Source organism: Convolutriloba macropyga, chromosome 11 (genome assembly GCF_964194025.1).
Source record: "Convolutriloba macropyga chromosome 11, txConMacr16.3, whole genome shotgun sequence".
NCBI classification, from domain to species: domain Eukaryota; kingdom Metazoa; phylum Xenacoelomorpha; order Acoela; family Convolutidae; genus Convolutriloba; species Convolutriloba macropyga.
In genome coordinates this window covers 50,843,140-50,865,784 of record NC_134478.1, presented here as the reverse complement: position 1 = coordinate 50,865,784, position 22,645 = coordinate 50,843,140, and the positions used below count along the sequence as shown (strand labels likewise).

Below are 22,645 nucleotides of genomic sequence, written 5' to 3'. Positions count from 1 at the left end.
TTTATATATGTGATAATGATCATCTCCTAAGTTTATTTTGGTAGCGTTTTTTTCGCTATTCAAACCAAAAAAATTCCAGGGTTTATTTTTACGGCGTTTTGGTCATAAATCAGAAGTCATATTTTTCAACTTTTTTGTAATTATCACTGCAATGAGACTCATCAATTGTTTGCTCAGGAGACATCACTCAAAGGACAAAATGTTTGCATGATGCTCTCTCAAAAGGCTAATAATTTTGCTAAATATGTACTTTGACTGTATTTTCAGCCTTTTGAAAAATTTATTTTTAATTAATAGTCGCCACAGTTTTTGATATTTCCTGAAGGCAGGCAACCAATTGTATGTAGAGCGATTCATTTAAGGCGACGAACTACGCTTGGATTGCGAACAAGCTCTCGACTTGAATCCTTTCAAAAGAGGCTAATTCCATCAATCATCTCGGGGCAATGGATATTTACTACAATGCGGAGCTCTACCAACGAGCCTGTTTAGTTTGACCTGCTCAAGAAACAGAGTTCAAAGAGTTTTACAGCGATCCATGATATGATGCCCCAGAATTTCATTTCGTGCTCTGCAACTCGATATACAACTCTCCCTATTATTAAGACAATATCCTAATCGGAAATGTTCCTCCATGGCTTTTCTTTTTAGCCAAAACATTTCATCACTGCCACAGTTCACAGGGCACTTTTGTTAGAAAAAAAATTTCCACAACGTACATTAATTGATTTAGCCAAAGCTTTTGATCCAGTAGATCACAAAATTTTGCTTGCCAAGTGTGAAAATTAAGGCTCGAGGGGAGTTATTGGAAAATTGTTACGCTCTTATTTAGAAAACAGGAAACAAATTGTTGACTTGAACAGACAAAAATCTTCTATAGAATTAGTAAGCACTGGGTTTCCCCAGGGTAGTGTACCAGGTCCTCTCTTATTTCTCATTTCAGTAAACGATCTAGGAGTAGATGAGACTAACTCTAATTTGACTCTCTTTGCTGACTACTGTAACTTGGTTCACAAAGATATCTTAGACGGAGGAAACGGCGATGTAAAAATGAACAAAAAATTGCTTCAAAAATAACAGACTAACAGTAATCAGCAACAAAACTGTTATAATTAATTTTTCAAATCAAATTGTTGAAAATGGTAAAAATTCTTTTAATGAAAAATTTGCAAAAAGTGGCAGATACCGTGGAAAGTAAATTGACAATAAACTGAATTTTGACATACACTGCGAAAAATTGTTAAAACGTGCTTCAAAGAGAGCATCTATTATATATTATATGCGTGTTTTTTTCAACAGCAATCAGTTATACCAAGTTCATAGAACATACATTCAAACAATTTATCAATTTGAGTTTTAATTTACGGCACTTTGAACAAATCACATTTAGTCAAGATTGAAAAGCAACAAAAAATAATACTTCGGAACTCTCTCAAGCTTAAAAAATATGAAAACCTGGCTAAGATTAAAGAAAAATTTAAAACCTGCTACATTAGAGAATTACATATCTATAAGTTGTTTAAGTTAGTAATAAAAATTCTGAGACAAGAATCGGAATACTTCGATCTTAATAATTTTATGACGGAAGAAGAAGTCTCTAAGTTGCAAAAAAACACTAGTAGACTAAAATTTCGGAAAACAGAGAAAAGTGAACTTTGAATATTTAAAGCAAAATTGAGAATAGGGTACGATTACTTTTCAATAAATATGTTCAGTTGGACAAAAACATTTTGATATCATTAATGAGATGCAAAAAAGAGGGGTTGGATAAATTGTTGCACGATTTCCGGGATTTTTATATATGTGGTAATGATCATCTCTTAAGTTTATTTTGGTAGCGTTTTTTTCTCTATTCAAACCAAAAAAATTCCAGGGTTTGCTTTTACGGCGATTTGGCCATAAATCAGAAGTCATATTTTTCAACTTTTTGTAATTATCACTGCAATGAGACTCAATTGTTTGCTCAGGAGACATCACTCGAAGGACTAAATTTTTGCTTGATGCTCTCTCTCAAAAGGTTGTAAATTTTGCTAATTATATACTTTGACTGTAATTTCAACCTTTTGAAAAATTTATTATTATTATATAGTCGCCACAGTTTTTGATATTTCGTGAAGGCGGGCAACCAATTGTATGTACGGCTATTCATTTAAGGCGAGGAACTACGGCTGGATTGCGAACAAGCTCTCGAATGGCATCCTTTCATGAGAGGCTATTTCCATCAATCATCTCGAGGCAATGGATACTTACCCACGAGCCTTTTTAGTTCGACCTGCTCAGGAAGCAGAGTTCCAGGAGGTTTATATAGCGATCCATGACTTGATGCCCCAGAATTTTTTTTCGTGCACTGCAACTCGAGATACAACTCTCCCTATTATTGAGACAACATCCTCTCAATCGGAAAATTTCCTCCACGGTTTTTCCCATTAACCAAAATATTTTATTGCTGCCACAGTTCAGAGTTAATTTTGTTTGTTGCTTCCTAATCCTTTTCTCTTTTCTTTGTTACCAAGTTGATTATCTTTCTGGTATCTTTTCCTTTTCCCCTGGATCAATAGCTCACAGTAGGATCAGCAGCTGTTTTAACTATTTAAGGAAAAGTAGATTACAGCAGCTTAAAAGGAAACCAGCAGAAGGTAAACTGTTGAACTAGTACGAGCACGGAATCAAGAGATTATCCGAAATTGTCGTAGTGCCACCAGACAGAATAATTTTCGTCTCAAATCTATCCTGTTTGCACTGAAACCCTCGCTAGTACAAGACGGTGGCAGAAAACTGGCATGGAGCCAAAAATCTTTTTACTGGTGATTTTACTGCTGGAAAAGTGTCCGACGACACAAATAACTGCAACATAACTTTAAGTAACATACAGGAAGTCCAAAAGAATTCTAGTTGCAACTAAAAATTACAGAAATGCTTTTTTGCCTGAATAAATTTAGTTGAACGAATTCTGTTCTGTGGATTCTTCAGCCAATAAGGGACTAAAATCACTATTCTCCTCTGTTCTCTTTAAATAGCGAATGCGTTTATGTCTTAGCATGTCTCCATATTTTTGTAAGCTAAGTATGTTCTCTTGACTTTGGCAACGTGTCCTTTTAATTGAAGTTTTCCTTCAGTTTTTTTTGCTAATTCGGTAAGTCACTTGAAGTAAGCTAAGTCTACTTGGAGCTCAGAAATAAGCCGCTTTCTCTATAAAACGCTGTAAACAAACCAACCTCGGGTATGCCGTACTTGAATTGGGATTCAAGTGAAGCGATGACTAGCATAAATGTTTCAGTTTCATGTAAGATTCCCTTCTTTGATCAATTTGAAGCTTTTTAACGTACTTTTTCCGAATTCAACCCTTGTTTGTCAAAATTTCAAGGTGAAAATATTTGCAGTTCAATTTGAAGCATAGCTATTTTTTGCCCCATTCGCAATCAAATTCTCTACTGAGTAATAATGCAAGTAGATAAAAAGGTAACATATGCTATTAACCACCTCAACCAAGTATTGTAATTTTTTTCGAACTGCTGATATACTACACACACAATTAGGCTTAATGTGCCCTACATTACATATAAGCAATCGATGGCGATCCAGTAACCCCTTGAATACAAAAACATAGCCCATTTTTTGCTCCCGGGGAAGGTATAAATGTAAGCCGTATAAAAAGATAAGTCTAAATTGATAAATTCTTGGGCAAACTGTACATTTGTAGCTACGAAAAAAATAAGATATTTTACATCAAACAATTTTAACTAATTTGTGTTTTTTTTATACAGCAGCATAACTAGCATAACTGTCATAACTAGCATAACTAACAGCGGCATATAAAATGTGGATTGTATTGAAGTATGCACAGTGCATAAAAGCAAAATCATTTAAATTATTCACATGTTGGGAGTTGAATCTTGACTTTGAATTGACATAACTGAAAAAGATCAAGTCATTCGTAGTGGAATCAACGACGAGAAAACATCTAAATTTAACCATACCAGAAGATATATACTGTGAAAACGGGATCTGTTGAATCTAGAATGTGAGCACGTTCGATTCGGAGTAAGGTGTTCCTTTTTACTTTGAATCGAAACAATTGGAAAAGACCGAGTCATACGCAGAGGAATCAACGATGAGTATAGATCTATATATAATCATACGAGAAGATATATTATGTGAAAAGGGATCTGTGGGATCGCGACGATATTCAATTTGGCCTTTTTGTAATGACTGTTTATAGTAAATGGGGGGGGGGGTTGTTTTTTCTTCATGTAACCTAGTAGTGTGAAATGGATGCCATTCTGAGCGTGGAGCTTTCTCGACCATCGCCATATTGGACATTATTGTACAAAACACGCGCTGCATAAAATGTAGGATTTTGTGGGTATCTTTGAAGCGCTTGGCTATCGGGGCTGCCAATATCAACTGGTTTTGATGGATACATTTCAACTGGTGATGGCGGCGGCATTTCGGGTGCTTGTTGCTGGTTTGATACATATTGAGGAGACGGGTTTCTAAAAAGGCTTTGGCATTTTTGTACGCATTTTTGCCAAAAAATTACAGTTAAAATGATGGAAAGTGACGGTATCAAAACTGGCAGCAGTACACTAACAACAATTTTCCAGGTTTCTGTGTCCGACTGAATGGTTTCAGCGTATGGGGTTGTTTTCTCCAGTTGAATCCGATCAACTTTCTCGTTTCCTGGAAACATGTAGAAGACACCCAACTGAACAATACAACAATCACTGTCGTGGATATCATAATCTGAGGAAGAAACCCATTCATTCAAGGGAGCGCAACCGATATCAAACTTATCGTCTGCCAAACTCGCCTCTGAATAACTGACAAGACACAACTCGATTTGTTTAAACCATTCGGGTATGACTTGAGTGTTGCTTTGAATTGAAAAGTTCACGTGACATTCTTGAGAAATCAGTTTGTTAAGTCCTGTAAACAGATAATTGTTCGCTTTTTCACATTTTTCATTCGTTGAAAACTCGCAAGATTTTCCTCCAACGCTGAAGCAAAGCTCTGTGTCTTTTGCCCACTCATCAACATCGTGGCTCAGAAACAGTCCAGCATCTACTTCGCATTGTTGAGGGTTCTCATTATCATTATACTCGTAGGTGTAGCCCTCGGGTGCAGCACAGACTTTATTGTCCGATGAAACATAGCAGGTTCCAGAACCCTGTGCCCGGAAGGAGTTTAAGCATAATTCAAAGCCAAACCACCAATCAGGCAGAACAAAATGAAAGTAAACTTGATCATGTATTTGGTAAACACTGTCTACATTTATCAATTCTGCCATCTTTTCGTGTTCCACTTCTTTCAGAAGTGAGTTTAAAATGGAAACATTCAGTTGCATTTTTTGATATTTTTCAAGATTAAAATTCAAAATTCCTTCAAGCTCAAGCAGGGCCTTTTCTGCAAGGTATATTTTATAGGCAATGTCGAGATCCTTGACCTTTGCTTTATCCGTAATAAAACTTGAAATTTTTTCAATCTCGACTGACATTATCCAGGGGTTTCCCGCGACTGTTGGTTGCCAATCCTGGTACCCACTCTCTTGAAGTATGTTTGTGGATCCTCCGTAATAATAAGTCTCAGACGTTGTGAATTCTTCAAAGCTTGAGTCAACATTTTCGCTCCCTGTTTCAATGTCAGCTTGAAACTCCGTGTTTATTTTTTTGAGGAAAGCTGCTTCTGCTTGGCTTTTAATTTGTTCAATGTTATGATTTAAGTAGTAATTTTGCGATATTTCAAAGTTTGCCTGAATTTTCCCTCCGAATTTTGCCTTCCTTATGAAATGGGTTCCATACTTTTGGAATAAATCTCTGTAGGCTGCATAATCAGACGTTGAGTTTGCCGGTAGTGATGTTATGGCTTCAGCGACAGCAGCAGTGAAATTAATCTTGTCTTTCAACACCGCTTCGGTTGTGGTAACCAAAAGTTTAACTTCCGAAATCTGAAAGAAGTTGTCCCGCACTGACTTAAGTTTTGATTCGTAGCTTGCACTACCCGATCCCATTCCAAAGATGAAGGTTGATAGTCCAACAGCAGCTTTGAAGACGTCTTGAACATCTTGAACAGACTTTTGTAGAGTTGTTACAGCTGTAGTCGCACCCGTTGAGGTGCTGTATACAGCTTGAACATGGTTTGGGATCTCGTACAGCCTGTCATTGTAAGGGTTGGTCCAGAGTGCCCCATCATCACATTCAATGTCGAAAAGCAGTCTCCTAAATCCACCCGACGAAAGCGGATCACGAGGTTCCAGGTCCAAAGTAGTGATGTCAACTCCGGAGCTCATTCTTGTGATTCCAGGAATTATTTGGGAACATGATGCAAGCGCCCAGGTTGGTTGAAACAGTAGGCATAACGTCACAGCAGCAAGCATACAGTATGGTTTTCCTCTCCATTCTTGCGATGACATCCTCAAAACTTTGAAGGAGTGTACATCAAGAAAGCTGCGTCAACAAGCTGTGTCAAAACAAAACGAATATGAGCTTAGCCTATCGATTGCTAATATTATCGTCTATAAAAGCTACCAGGCTTGGAATTTTTGTTCTACCATAGTAGTATAGTAAATTGCTTAGTGACTGTAGGGAGGGGGGGGGGGTCCGAACCCCCCCTAAAAGACTTCAAGTCAACCAAAATCCTGATTTCTTTCGAAATGAAAATTTGCTCAAGTTTCAGCAGTCTCGTGTAGACTCTTGGTGTTATACTGACTAATGAAACTTGAACAAACTTTAATTTCGAAAGAAATCAGGATTTTGGTTGACTTGAAGTCTTGTAGAGGGGTGTTCGGACCCCCACCCTACAGTCACTAGGCAACTTACGCTTGTTCAAATTGTTACTCTAGAGAGAAAAACCACTTCTGAGCTTGTTAGACTCCCTGACTATATCACTTTAGTGGTAATAGGAAAAATTTCGCATTACATATACTAAAGGTCCCAAACTTGGAAAAAATTTCACAAACTTTCAAAAGTTTTTCGATGCCCTAAAATTGTCTGAAATGGATTCTGCGCTATGAAAGACCAGTCAAAAGTGATTTTTGTGGACTTCATTTTGTTCAACCGAGTAGGAACGGACAACTCAGTTTCTGAAATGGTCTGAAATAAGTCAATGAGCTGTCAGAAGCAGTTTTTAATGACAATACTATTGCAAATGTGCAGTATGATGTGGAAAGCATGTTTTTATTTTTTTTATACATTTGTAACTATGTATGTTTCTATCTGAACAAGTACGTATGTTTGCATACATTTGTTCAAAAATGTAATTTTTATGTTTGAACGAACAATTGAAAGAAATGAAAGAATGAAAATTTTATGTATAAAATTATGCGTATTCATGTATATTATACTGAAATTATATATGAAAGTGTATATTTGTTTATAAGTAAATATAACTGTGCCTAAGTTCAGTAATATATTTGTATGAGTATAAGCTGGAATGTAAGTTTGTGTGTAGATATTGTAAATTTGTGTATATGTCAAGACGTTTATGGTTTTATGTTTGTTTGTTTTTCTATATCTATGCGGTGGAATGTATGTTTATATGTCTGAATGTGTTTGCGTATTTATATGCATGCAAATCTGACGAGAGAGAGAGAGAGAGAGAGAGAGAGAGAGAGAGAGAGAGGAGAGAGAGAGAGAGCGAAAGAAAGAGAGAGAGAGAGAGAGAGAGAGAGAGAGAGAGAGAGAGAGAGAGAGAGAGAGAGAAAGGACGATAAGTCCCTGGAGGAGGGCAATTTAATTGCTTAGAAGAATGTTGTTATTGACCTCCACGATCCAATGATATCATTTCTTAAAAACAGATTTTGACCTTCCGCGTAGTCAAAACTCACGCTTTTAACCTTTAAACATTGGCATGCAAAATTTCACAATCGAAGACGACAACGGTTTTTTGATGTTCTGAGTATGCTTTTTTTGAAAATTGTTGAAATTTCAACACTTATTTAGCTACTGTATTAAAAATTATCAAGATTCTTTACAGAAAAAAAATAAATGCATGCTTGTTGTCTTTTAATCCTTGGCAAAAAATGAAAAAATGTTCAAACACAGGAGACAAAAACAATTTTTTGATGTTCTGAGCATGTATTTTTGGCAAACAGATTTCTCTACCCTTATTCAGCTAACCTTTTAGGATTGAGCAAGATTATATTCAGGAAAAATGTTTTTGAGATAATTTGTTGAGAGATAAACAATAAATTGACCGAAGTAAACAGAATAAATTCTGCAAAAAAACCGAAAAAAATGTTGGGAAAACTATGATATGGGGCTTGAACTAGACAAAAAGTGTAATGATGTACAAGAAAAGTAGTTTGCACTGGAACTGTAAAAAAAGCTAACTTTTCAAAAGTTTATTAGCCACTTGATCATTTAATCAAGAAGAAACACAACCTCTGTATCGGTGGGGGTTGCTAGAAACAGCTTCAATAGTGTATAAGTCTTGTTTGCGTATTGGGAATAACACTAATGCATAAAGCGTGCTGGGACTGAAATCTTAAACAAAAGCGAATAGCTCCTTCAGTAAATGGTTCCAACATGATTAATATACTCAACTATTGAACACTGGAAGTAAAATACCAGAGCACCTCAAGTCAACAAAAATCAAATGAGTTCTTTATTGTTCTTTCTTGAATCAAATTTACTGTGCAATCCGTAACCCTGTGTTAATAATTTGGATGAATTATTGTTCTATCGACGTTTTAAAGACGTTTTAACACAACCGTAACGATATTTGATAGAGCATCGGAAAGAGGTACATCCAAAGGAATTTGAAAAACGCAGAGTCTATATAACATATAATTGGGCTAAGAAGCGTGGAAAAAATTTCGGAATCGAACACAACACTACTACTACCTACTACTGCTACTATCTACTACTACAACCTGCAACTACTATCTGCAATTAGTACCTACTACTACTACTACTACTACTACTACTACTACTACTACTACTACTACTACTACTACTACTACTACTACTACTACTACTACTACTACTACTACTACTACTACTACTACTACTACTACTACTACTACTACTACTACTACTACTACCTGCTAGTACTACCTATAATTACTACTATATACTATTACTCACTACTATAACTACCTATACCTACCACTACAACCTACTTTTTTTACCATCAAATATTACTTGTTTTACTAACTATCTACAACAATGTGGTTTTTGTTTTTCTAAAAAACGAAAACAATTTTTATCTCTAGACACTCGTTTAACATAAACAACAGAAGCTGTTATCTACCTTAAAGAAACGTGTCCTGACTGACGCAGACCGACAGACTTTACCCGCCAACATTTTCATCAAGTGTTTCAAGGTTTTTCAAAGATATGAAAAAAATTCTTAAATGCATTGTTGCATACATTAACGCAGCATTTTTCAACTTAATGTTAATTTTCTGAATAAACAATTAGAAAAATCCATAGTATGATATATGAGATGGTATTTAATTGATAAAAAATAATGTAGGGTTTTTCTGTTTAGCGAATAAGTCTGTTTTTTAGAACTTCAAACAAGTTATTTTTGCATGTTTTTTTGAAGTGTAACTTTTTTGTGTACTTCTGTTACTTATGACGGATCATTCAAAAGTTTTGTGTTCAAAAACTGAGTTTTTTTGTTTAATCAGTGTATGGCGTCTGATTCCAATTGCAATTAATTGAAAGATATGAAAATTAAATTTCTTTAATTTTCTTTTATTTGGAGGATTGTATAGCATAAACATTGAGTGCTTCACAATGGCGCTGCACTATGTCTATTAAAAATATCAACCTCATAGACATATGTTTGTTTCCAAAAAGTCTATAGTGTGTACCTAAATGGAATCAAACACTTTACAACGTACCTACATTATCCAAAAAATTGAGGTTTTACTGAATATAGTTGTTTTCATATGCTTATTCAGAGTCACTTGTTATTTCAATTGTCAGATATTGCACAACTTATTCTGAACTTTTACGTTTCAAATTTTGCGTAGAATGAAAAATGCTGGGACAGGTTTACAAAAAAACAATGTATTCGTTAACTTTCATATTAACCTTAGCTTTGGCTCAGGATGTGTTCACAGCTAAGACTGTAATTGTGAACTTGCTCTTCATCGAAAGCTTAACGCTACATGATTTTTTAATTTTTGTTGTATTATTTTCTTCCAAATTTCATTGATTTTCATTTAATCATTGTTTGTCTGAAGAAAATGAGAAATAAATCAACCTCATGAAACGTTTCTCAGCAAAACTTAGTGAAACAGTCTTGTTAGATTTGAGAGTTCAAACAAAATTTATAATTTAGCGGTCTAGTTAAACGAATTTTGTTTGTTTTCAACGTCTGCTTACACTAAATGGACACCAAATGGTTCCAGAGAAGTACTTTTAGGGAATTTGAAACAAAATTCTTGTTTTTTAGTGTTCAAAACTCAACAACCGGAGACGATATGGCTTTGGATAAGCAAGTATAATAAAAATGTGAAAAATGGCTGATCAATTTAACTGAAGAGTTGAACCATTGAATTCGAGTTCGAGTTTGTGATCTAAAAATTGTCTCCAAGGATAATTGACAATTTTAAAAAGACTTCTTTTTTAGTATTCAAAACTCAACAATCGGAGGCAGTATGGATTTGGATAAGCGAGTATATTAAAATGGCGATGCTTGGCAGATTATTATAGGTAAAAAGTGAAGTTTGAGTTTGTGTTCGAGTTTGTGATCTAAAAACACTATTCAAGGGTAATTGACTTTGAAAGAAAAGACTATTTTTAGTGTTGAAAACTCAATAATCGGTGACTGTGAAACTTCGAATTACCACAAATAAAAAAATCTGAAAACTTGGCCTATCGCTCTAATTAAAAGTCAAAGTTTGAGTTTGAGTTTGAGTTCGTGATCTAAAAATATTATTCATGGGATAATTAGGTCATAATATTTGAGTTGTGTTATATAGTTGCGAACGCAAAACAATTGAAGCACGTTCTCACAATCTATTTATACTAAAGCTATAAATTTGCATTTTACTATTCAAAAGTACACAAAAACACATGAATTTCCAAAATTAGCAGTGCTGACATAATTTACCAGTTTTTTTAAAAGAGCGGTCAGTGCAACTTTTTAAAGGATTAATTTTCTCTGAAGAACGTTCGGCTAATGAAACTTAAATATTGCAGAATAACTAATATGGAGATACTTTTATGTCATGACCACATTAAGCAACAGTTAACACAACTAACTGTGATTTTTCGCTACTATAAAAAAACCGTCAACACAGACAGTAGAAATCAGATTAGGCACTTTGAGACCATCTTCAAACTGACAAGTATAATTCTACATTCATTTGGCCGATTTGGAAAAGTTTCCAGTGTTGAAACACAGTTATCCATAGTGCATCAAGTTCAAAGTTTAAAGTATTCAAAATTTTTGGAAATTAGTGCTTCACTTTTCAATATGTTAATAGGTATTCTTGGCTTTGTGTACTTCGTTTTATTGGTATCTTTCCGAAAGGATTTATATGTTCTCAAACGTTTGTTTGTTATGGATCCTATGAAGAGTCGATTTGCGTTCTTTCAACTGAGTTAAAGACATAAAACCAACTGTCAAAAGACAAATCTTGATTATGGAGGCAATAAGGCTAATAATATTTCCAAGATTCTTAAAGCAGTACTTTAATTTTCTCTGAGCTTAATCAAAGTGAGAATTATGTAAAACTGCCGCTTTGAAGAAAGCTCCAGTTAAAAACTTACTACTCTGTGTTTTGCTATTTGCCACCATTGTAATTTAACACGATTTGTATCCTCTATAACAATAAATGGTAGAATCATTTTGTACATGAAAAAGTTTTTTTTATTAGTAATCATAAAGCAAAACCTTAACCATCAATAAATTTTTATTGATCTGCAATTTACTCTATGAAAACGAATCATCGGTCTCACAGGTAGTATGAGTGGCGCTCAAAAAAGGAAAACTCTAACGGAACTGCAAATTAAACAAAGGTAAGATAAGAAACATTTTTCACGTCAATTTTGTTTTTTATTTGAAACACCTTATATAAAACAATGCCTAGCTGGCTGACATAATAAAGATTTAGATTATGCAGAACAAATTTTTATAAGATATCATTGACAAACAAACTGTTTATGAGCAAGCTGATTGTTTCATGGCTTCTTTAACAAATTTGTACTCTTAAGAACTGAATAATTTGCCCTGCGGAAACTCAAAAGAGAAAGGACAAGTGTTCACTTCTTGCATTTATTGGAAATTTTGTTCTGATACGTTAAATGCTTACTATTCATGATACCAGAGCTTTATGGAATAACGAAGTTTTCCGTCCACGTCATTGAATACTTATGTTTTAAGAGTTTATGAATTACTTAAGTAACATACTGAAATACTTCAAATTGATATATAGATACATCTAAAAGCTACTGAGTTAATTCTCTGTAAACCAAATATTCCAGGACAAACACCAAAAAACTAATGCATATTTACGTCTATGATTCAGATTGAGCCTTTGAAAACAAGTTTGTTATCTACTAATAGAAAACGTTAGCAGGGAACTTCTTCGCGTTCCGCAAAAAAAACCGCGTCAATACTATGCAAAATCAAAAGTGTTGTACAAATAACTTGATATTGAGCCTACGACTTGGAATCAATTACTATATAAACTAGAGGCAATTGAAACCATGAAAACCAAACAAGAACGCCAATAGGTGAATTTAAATGAGTTTGAATTTTCCTGCTTATTCCATTGCTTTATTTAAGCTAACGTTATATTGCTCAACTGGAGCACACTGGGGGGTCGAAAGGTATTACCAATTAAAGAATTGCTAGCCTACGTACTCACTCTCTTTTTATCTCAACTTTTGCTGCAACACAGTAGAGTACATGTATATACGCCTTCTTGATCAGAGACAAGAGAATACTTAAGCAAACTAATAAAAGTGCTTTTAGCCGAAATTATTATGCAAGAATTTTTGCAGAGCAGACTGAGCTTCTCATACACACAGTGCAATTCTTCTGCATTATGCGTAGAAAACAGATCAGAACCTTGAAAAGTCAAGGCCTGAGGCAATAAGGAGAAACTTTATTTCTTTATACAAATGAAAAAGATTAAGATTTGATCTAACAGATTTAACAATTGAGGCCTACACGAAAAGTTGTAGGTCTTCAGTGGATACTATTTGGCTAACTGGGCTAATAGAACGAATGCTAACAACCAAGCCAACGGTTTGAAATTAATTTTAAATGAATGTTTGCTTCTCAAAATAATATTTTAGTGTTTTCATTCTTAACTTGTATTCCATTCAGTTAATGTATGCCAAAACCCAAACTCAAGTGGCGGTTTATAACTCATAATGTGTCATATCCTAAGGCAATTTGAAGGCTCATTTTAGCGAACAATTGTCTATCAAACTCGATATGATAACAAAAATGCCTTTATACAACAAAGGAAGGACAGTGCATTTTCGAACTGGACTACCTTTGATCCTTGCATCATACCCAAAAAATTTATTGATTTTGTGTTACCACATTACCTGAGATGAGAGGAGAAGAAGAAGTTATCAAGGACTCAAACTCTTCTGAAATTGACGTAACTTCTCAGCATATCCCTAATCCTTTGACTTCTGGCATAAGATCACTTCCCAAGGACATCCAGAGGATATTGCGCAGTTACGATTTCGAAAGCATGCCCCTCTGCAAGAGCCATGAAGAAAATTTCGCTGCTTCAGAAGATTTGGAAAATCTGCGGAAAAAGCTCGAATCATGCAGAATTGAAACCAAACTAACCACTATTCACGATAAAAATGATCATACTAAATCATCCACATCTGATGATAACAGAAAGACAGTGATATCTTCCATTTTAGAACAATTCAATAGTCTTCTTGAAGAAAACTCAGTATTTGATGAAAACTTCTCGAAACTTGGCACTGAGCCATCGTCTAACAATGCCTTACAATGCCTCACAGAGGAAAAACCATTTAGGTGTTGTCCGAGGATGTGTACTTCTCAGTGGAAATTTTCCAATAGAATGAGATTGGCCGAAAGTTTGAGGTCATCATGCGATATTAACAACTCGTGCTGAAAAATTCTTGTCGATTAAAGCTTATCAACTGGTTAGCTGGTGAGTTTATGAGATTTTGGTTTCCGCTACTGAATTGTTTCCATTTAAAACCTGTTATTTTGAATTGCTGTGCATTATTAATTTCGTTGTCTATGCTTTTTATTCAAATTTTATTGAATAAAAAGCATAGACAGAGAAACATGAAACAGTCTTCGGCCTGCTTATAGGATTAGAAATTCAGAAATTTTTTGTAGAGTGAGATCTCCCAACCGTAGATTACTGCTCTGAAATTGTTGAAATGGATACATGCAAGAGAGCCGACGTTACAAAGAGCCGACGTTAGAAAACGCCCCAACTTTGATTTAAAAAGATCCCAAACCAAAAAGTTACCGTTAATTACACTAAATTGTTATTTGATTACTAAGAAAAGTACTGAGTGGTTTAATTGGTCTCATGTTCGGTTATGATAGTTTCCTATTAAGTGCCAAGTGCCATGAGGCATAGCCATGGTTCGCGATGATTTCAAGATAATTATTTATTTTTTCGCTTGCAGTGTCTTATAATAGAAGATAAGAATTTTTCATTTCTGAAATGCTCGGTTATGATTGTTCGAAAATTTGGTAGTCTCATTTGAGAAGCCAATTTAATTGACCGCAAAATTTATCTTAAATTGTCGACTAATATTTTAAACAAATTTTCAGCTCTTTCTCTCGGGTCTTTTCACTTCAGCTTTCTTACAACTGACCGGTTGAAACAAAAATTCACCTATATTGAATGTTGAAAAAATCACCTATATTGTGCGTATGAGAAGTTCAGTATGCTCTGCAAAAATTCTTGCATAATATTTTTGGCTAAAAGCTCTCTTATTAGTTTGCTTAAGTACTCTCTTGTCTCTGAACAAGAAGGCGTATATACATGTTCTCTACTGTGTTGCAGCAAAAGTTGAGATAAAGGGAGAGTGAGTACGTAGGCTTGCAATTGTTTATTTGCGAATACCTTTCGACCCCCCAGTGTGCTCCAGTTGAGCAATATAACGTTAGCTTAAATAAAGCAATGGAATAAGCAGGAAAATTCAAACTCATTTAAATTCACCTATTGGCGTTCTTGTTTGGTTTTCATGGTTTCAATTGCCTCTAGTTTATATAGTAACTGGTTCCATGTCGTACGTTCAATATCAAGTTATTTGTAAAATACTTTTGATTTTGCATAGTATTGACGTGGTTTATTTTGAGGAACAAGAAGAAGTTCCCTGATAACGTTTTCTGTTAGTAGATAACAAACTTGTTTTCAAAGGCTCAATCTGAACCATAGACGTAAATATGCATTAGTTTTTTTTGTACACATGTTCAAGCTTTGGTGTTTGTCTTGGAATATTTGTTTTTCAGAGAATTAACTCAGTATCTTTTAAATGTATCAATTTGAAGTATTTCAGTATGTTTCTTAAGTAATTCATAAAAATTTGAAAACTAATTAATCAATAACGTGGACGCAAAACTTCGTTATTCCATGAAGCCATGGTATCATGAATAGTAAGCATTTAACGTATCAGAACGAAGTTTCCAATAAAAGCAAGAAGTGAATAATTGTCCGTTCTCTTATGAGTTTCCTCAAGTCAAACTATTCAGGTCTTAAAAGTTCAAATTTGTTAAAGTAGCAATGAAAAAATCAGCTTTCACATAAACAGTTTGTTTCTCATTGATATCTTATAAAACTTCCTTCTGCATATTCTAAATCTTTTTTATGTCAGCCAGCCAGGCATTGTTTTATGTTAAGTATTTCAAATAAAAAACAAAATTGAAGTGGAACGCGTTTCTTATCTGACCTTTGCTAATTTTGCAGTACCACTAGAGGTTTCCTTTTTTTGAGCGCCACTCATACTACCTGTGAGACCGATGATTCGTTTTCATAGAGTAAATTGCAGATCAATAAAAATTTTTTGATGGTTAAGGTTTTGCTTTATGATTACTAATAAAAAAAACTTTTTCATGTACAAAATGATTCTACCATTTATTGTTATAGAGGATACAAATTGTGTTAAATTACAATGGTGGCAATTAGCAAAACACAGAGTAGTAAGTTTCTACCTGGAGCTTTTTTCAAAGCTGCAGTTTTCATAATTCTCACTTTGATTAAGCTCAGAGAAAATTAAAGTACTGCTTTAACAATCTTGGAAATTTTATTAGCCTTATTGCCTCTATAATCAGGATTTGTCTTTTGACAGTTGGTTTTATGTCTTTAACTCAGTGGAAAGAACGCAAATCGACTCTTCATAGGATCCATAACAAACAAACGTTTGAGAACATAGAAATCCTTTCGGAAAGATACCAATAAAACGAAGTACACAATGCCAAGAATACCTATTAACATATTGAAAAGTGAAACACTAATTTCCAAAAATTTTGAATACTTTAAACTTTGAACTTGATGCACTATGGATAACTGTGTTTCAACACTGGAAACTTTTCCAAATCGGCCAAATGAATGTAGAATTATACTTGTCAGTTTGAAGATGGTCTCAAAGTGCCTAATCTGATTTCTACTGTCTGTGTTGACGGTTTTTTTATAGTAGCAAAAAATCACAGTTAGTTGTTTTAACTGTTGCTTAATGTGGTCATGACTTAAAAGTATCTCCATATTAGTTATTCTGCAATATTTAAATTTCATTAGCCGAACGTTCTTCAGAGAAAATTAATCATTTAAAAAGTTGCATTGACCGCTCTTTTAAAAAAACTGGTAAATTATGTCAGCACTGCTAATTTTGGAAATTCATGTGTTTTTGTGTACTTTTGAATAGTAAAATGCAAATTTATAGCTTTAGTATAAATAGATTGTGAGAACGTGTTTCAATTGTTTTGCGTTGGCAACTATATAACACTACTCACTAATTATGACTTAATTATCCCAAGAATAATATCCTTAGATCACGAACCCAAAATCAAACTCAAACTTTGACTTTTAATTAGAGCGATAGGCAAAGTTTTCAGATTTGGTAATTCAAAGTTTCACAGTCACCGATTATTTGAACACTAAAAATAGTCTTTTTTTCAAAGTCAATTATCTTTGAATAGTGTTTTTAGATCACAAACTCGAACTCGAACTCAATAATTCAACGTTTTAGGTAAAGTGACGGGCCATGTTTCACATTTGTATCATACCTGCTTATCCAAAGCCATACCGTCTCCTGTTGATGAGTTTTGAACACAAAAAAACAAGAATTTTGTTTCAAATTTCCCAAAAGATTACTTCACTGGAACCATTTGGTGTCTTTTTAGTGTCAGCAGACCTTGAAAACGAAAAAAATTTGTTTACCTAGCCCCTAATTTTAAGGTTTTTGTTTGAGCTCTCGAATCCAGCAAGACTGTTTCACTCAGTTTTGCTGAGAAACGTTTCATGAGGTTGATTTATTTCCCATTTTCTTCATATAAACAAGGATTAAATGAAATTTTAAAAAATTAGGAAGAAGTTAATACAACAAAAATTAAAAAATCATGTAGCGTTAAACTTTCGATGAAGAGCAAGTTCACAATTACAGTCTTAGCTCTGAACATACCCTGAGCCAAAGATAAAGTTAATATGGAACTTAACTAATACATAGTGTTTTTGTCAACTGTCCCAGCAGTTTTCAGTATATGCAAAAAGTTGAAACGTAACAATTCCAAAAAAGTTGTGTAATATCTGACAATTGAAATAACAAGTGACTTTGAATAAACATGAAAACAACAATATACAGTAAAACCTCAGTTTTTGGATAATTTAGGTACGTTGTAAAGTATTTGATTTCATTAGATACAAACTGTAGGTTTTTTTGGAAACAACATATGTCTATGAGGTTGATATTTTAAATAGAGGTAGTGCAGCGCCATTGTGAAGCACTCAATTTTTACGCTATACAATCATCCAAATAAGAATAATAAAAAAGTTTAATTTTCATATCTTTCAACTAATTGCAAATGGAATCAGACGTCATACACTGATTAAACAAAAAACTCAGCTTTTAAACGAAAATTTTTTCACTGATCCGTCATAAGTAATAAAAGTACACTAATAAGTTGCACTTCAAAAAAACATGCAATAAAACTTATTTGAACGTCTAAAAATTAGACTTGTTCGCTAAAGAGAAAAAACCCTACATTAAATTTTATTATTTAAACACCAGCTCATATTTCATACTATGGATTTTTTTTAATTGTTATTTCCGAAAATTAATATTAAGTTGAAAAATGTTGAGTTAATGTATGCAACAATGCATGTAAGAGTTTTTCATATCTTTGAAAAACCTTCAAACACTTGATGATTTGTTGATAATATGGGTGGGGAAAGTCTGTCGGTCTTCATCAGTCAGGACACGTTACCTTAAAGTAGATAACAGCTTTTGTTGTTTAAGTTAAACGAGTGTCTAACGATAAGAATTGTTTTCGTTTTTTAGAAAAACAAAAACACATTGTTGTAGATAGTTAGTAAAACAACTAAAAATTGAAGGTAAAAAAGTAGGTTGTAGTGGTAGGTATAATTAGTTATAGTAGCAATTAATATTATATAGTAGTAGCTGTAGGTAGTACTAGTAGGTAGTAGTAGTAGGTAGTAATTGTAGATATTAATTGCAGGTTGTTGTAGTAGGTAGTAGCAGTAGTAGGTAGCGGTAGTGTTGTGTTCAATTCCGGAAAAGTTTGCCAGGCTTCCTGGCCAATTATGTGTAATATAGACTCAAATTCCGTTGGATAAACTTCTTGTCGATGCTCTGTCTAATATCGTTACGGTTATGTTATTTTAAAACGTCGACAGAACAAAAAGTAATCCAAAATATTAACACAGGGTTACGGAATGCACTGTAAATTTGATTCAAGAAAGAACAATAATGAACTTATTTGATTTTTATTGGCTTGAGGTGCTCTGGTATTTTACTTCAGGTGTTCAGTAGTTGAGTATGTTAAGTATGTTGTAACCATTTACTGAAGAAGCTATTTGCTTTTGTTTAAGATTTCAGTCCCAGCACGCATTATCCATTAGTGTTATTCGCAATACGCAAACCATACTTATACACTATTGAAGCTGTTTCTAGCAACTCCAACCGACACAAATGTTGTGTTCCTTCTTGATTAATTGATCAAGTGGCTAAAAATTTTTCCAAAATTGAGCTATTTTTTACAGTTCCAGTGCAAACTACTCTTCTTGTACATCATTACTCTTTTTATCTAGTTCAAGCTCTTGATGAACTCCTATCATTCTACTTTATTTAACTAAAAAAGTTCAGCTGCTCCTGCATATCATAGTTTTCCCAACATTTTTTTCGGTTTTTTTGCAGAATTTATTCTGTTTACTTAGGTCAATTTATTGTTTATCTCTCAACAAATTATCTCAAATGCATTTTTCCTGAAAATAATCTTACTGTTTCCAAAAGGGTAGCTGAATAAGTGTAGAGAAATCTGTTTTCAAAAAAGCATACTCAGAACATCAAAAAATTGTTTTAGTCTCATGTGTTTCAACATTTTTTCAGTTTCTTGCCAAGGATTAAGAGACAAAAAGCATGAATATAATTTTTTTCTGTAAAGAATCTTGACAGATTTTAATATAGTAGCTAGAGAGGTGTAGAAAATTCAACAATTTTCAAACGAGCATGCTCAGAAAATCAAAAAATTGTTGTCGTTTTTGGTTGTAACATTTTGCATGCCAATGTTTAAAGGTCAAAAGCGTGAGTTTTGACTACATGGAAGGTCAAAATCTGTTTGTAATATATAATATCATTGGATTGTGGAGACCAATAAAAACATTCTTCTCAGCAACTAAATTGCCCTCCTCCGGGAACTTCCCCCTCTCTCTCTCTTTCTCTCTCTCCCTTTCTCTCTCGTCAGACTTGCATGCATATAAGTACATGAAAATAAACACATTCAGACATATATACATACATTCCACCGTATTCATATAGAAAAAATATACACACATAAAATCATAAAAGTCTTGACATACACACACATTTACAATATCTACACACAGACATACAAATATATCACTTATCTTAAGCACAGTTATATTTACTTATAAACAAATATACAGTTTCATATATACTTTCATTATTATATACATGAATACGCATAATTTTATGCATAAAATTTTCCTCTTTCATTTCTTTTAATTATTCATTCCAACATAAAAATTACATTTTTGAACACAAGCATGCAAACATACGTACTTGTTTACATACATAGTTACAAATACATATAAAAAAATAAAGACATGCTTTCCAAACCCTACTGCACATTTGCAATAGTATTGTCATTAAAAAGTGCTTCTGACTGCTCTTTGTCTTATTTGAGACCATTTCAGAAACTGAGTTGTTCTGGTCCTACTTGGTTGAAGAAAATTAAGTCCACAAAAAATCATTTTTGAATGCTCTTTCAAAGCGCAAAATCCATTTCAATCTATTTTAGGACTTTAAAAAATTTTGAATTTTTTTCTCAAAATTTCAAACTTTTTATGTGTTGAACCCCATACTGCCTAGGTGAAGGAAAGTGAACTCAACAAAAAATCACAATTAAGTGCTCTTTCATAGGGCAAAATCCATTTCATACCATTTTAGGACTTTGAAAAATTTAGGAAATTTTTTCTCCAAAATTTGAATTTTTTGTATGTTTCGTCCCCCATACTGCATATGTGAATAAATGAAGTCAACAAAAAAATCACATTTTAGCGCTCTTTCATAGCGCAAAATCCATTTCATACCATTTTAGGACTATGGAAAATTGAATAATTTTCGAAAAATTTTTTGAAATTTTTGTGTTTCGTGCCCCATACTGCATAGGTGAAAAAAGTTAATTCAACAAAAAATCACTTTTGAGAGCTCTTTCAGTGCAAAATTCATTTCAGACAGTTTTAGGACATCGAAGAACTTGAAAATTTTTGAATTTCTTTCCAAGTTTGGGACCTTTTGTATATGTAATCCAAACTTTTTCCTATTACCACTAAAGTGATATAGTCAGGGAGTCTAACAAGCTCAGAATTGGTTTTTCTCTCTAGAGTAACCATTTCAACAGACGTAGGTTGCCTAGTGACTGTAGGGTGGGGGGCCCGAACACCCTCCTACAAGACTTCAAGTCAACCAAAATCGTGATTTCTTTCGAAATGAAAGTTTGTTCAAGTTTCAGCAGTCAGTATAACATCAAGAGTCTACACGAGACTGCTGAAACTTGAACAAACTTTCATTTCGAAAGAAATCGGGATTTTGGTTGACTTGAAGTCTTGTTGGAGGGTGTTCGGACCCCCCACCCTACAGTCACTAGGCAATTTACTATACTACTTACCATATACCGTGAAAGTTATTTCGCAGAGAGTTTATTTGTTATAAGAAACGAGAAAATGATTTTCAGCTGTTAATTTTCTTCAAAACATATTTTATATTTTTTTTGGAAACTATTATCTCGACAAATCTTGATAGGGTTTTTAAAAATCTTATCAGGTAGTTCCAAAAAGTTTGGGTCATTGAAATCTTGACACTTTATTGCAGTTTTTGCAGTTGATATCATAATTTTTGTCAAGGCGTTTCTCTATTTAGTAGACCTAGATCTCGTTAATACTTTTGTCAGAACAATAAAAACAATAAATGTCTAAAACGTTGAAAGAATTTTTGAAAGTGCAAAATAGTTAGCTCTGTTATTCATTTTGGGAAAAAAGAATCAAAAATTGTTTTGAAAAGCAAGAAATTCTCTCTCTAAAAATGCTGGATTTGAACAGAAAAGCTTTACTGAAAATATTGATTTCGGCCGCATGCTTTTTATGCAAATAATGACGTGAGGAGATTAACTATTAAAAAATATAATGAATGTTAATAAAGGAAACTAACATGAGCAGAGTTGATTTCTTAAAATTAGCGGGCTGTGATAAAAATTTTTAATACTCTCTCTGAAAAATAAAAGAATTGACGCCAATAAATGTGTTTTCGAATTAAATTCGGCAAAACTTTACTTCTTTTTACAAATGTTTATGTATTTTTATGTTTATGTACTTCAAATAATCTGAACACAACTTACAAATAACTTTACGTAGATGTGTTTTTGGCTTTAGAAAAAAAATGTATATTTAGTTTTTTTGGTTAAACTTTTCTAAATAGAGCTCAACAATTACTCAGATGTACTGCCATATTCCAAATTTAGACAGAGTTAAGATTGTATATGGTTTTTCTCAGAAATGAAAGTAAACATTCCTAATTTAGCGTGAAAAACATTATTATTTAATGGTTTTCTATCTAAAAAGTTACCAAATAAAGCTCAGCAATGACGCACGTCTACTATATTGTTCCAAACTTGGACAACTGACGTGCACAAAGCGTTATTGAGTCATTTCTTTTTCTCAGAAGTGTTTACTGGCGTAATGCAGAGGCAGGAAACAAAAATTACATTAGCAGCCGAAACCTTTATATTAAAGTAATATTTTTGTTTTACCAAAAAACTCAAGCTAAGCAATGACGCAGGTGTACTATCTTATTCCGAATTTGGACAATGGAAGCACACGAAACGTTCTGGCTTTTTTCGAAGACGTTTTTTTTCTCAGAAATGATTAATATTCTGTCGCGAAAACAAACACAAATTACTCACAATGCTAATACCT

The 22,645-nt window shown here is 33.6% G+C and overlaps 1 protein-coding gene across 1 annotated transcript; it reads right to left on the bottom strand.

Moving 5' to 3' along the window:
• Positions 1-3,656: 3,656 nt before the first annotated feature.
• LOC142349246 (perivitellin-2 67 kDa subunit-like) lies at positions 3,657-22,087 on the bottom strand. Its single transcript, XM_075400681.1, has 2 exons — positions 21,882-22,087; positions 3,657-6,456 (listed from the first exon to the last, which is right to left on the bottom strand). The coding sequence occupies exon 2, from the start codon at positions 6,407-6,409 to the stop codon at positions 4,256-4,258; it is 2,154 nt and encodes a 717-aa protein (XP_075256796.1). The 5' UTR covers positions 6,410-6,456; positions 21,882-22,087; the 3' UTR covers positions 3,657-4,255.
• Between the last annotated feature and the right edge of the window lie 558 nt (positions 22,088-22,645).

Excerpts from the sequence above, each read along its gene's own strand:
- LOC142349246 (XM_075400681.1), bottom strand. The coding sequence starts at position 6,409 with ATGTCATCGCAAGAATGGAGAGGAAAACCATACTGTATGCTTGCTGCT.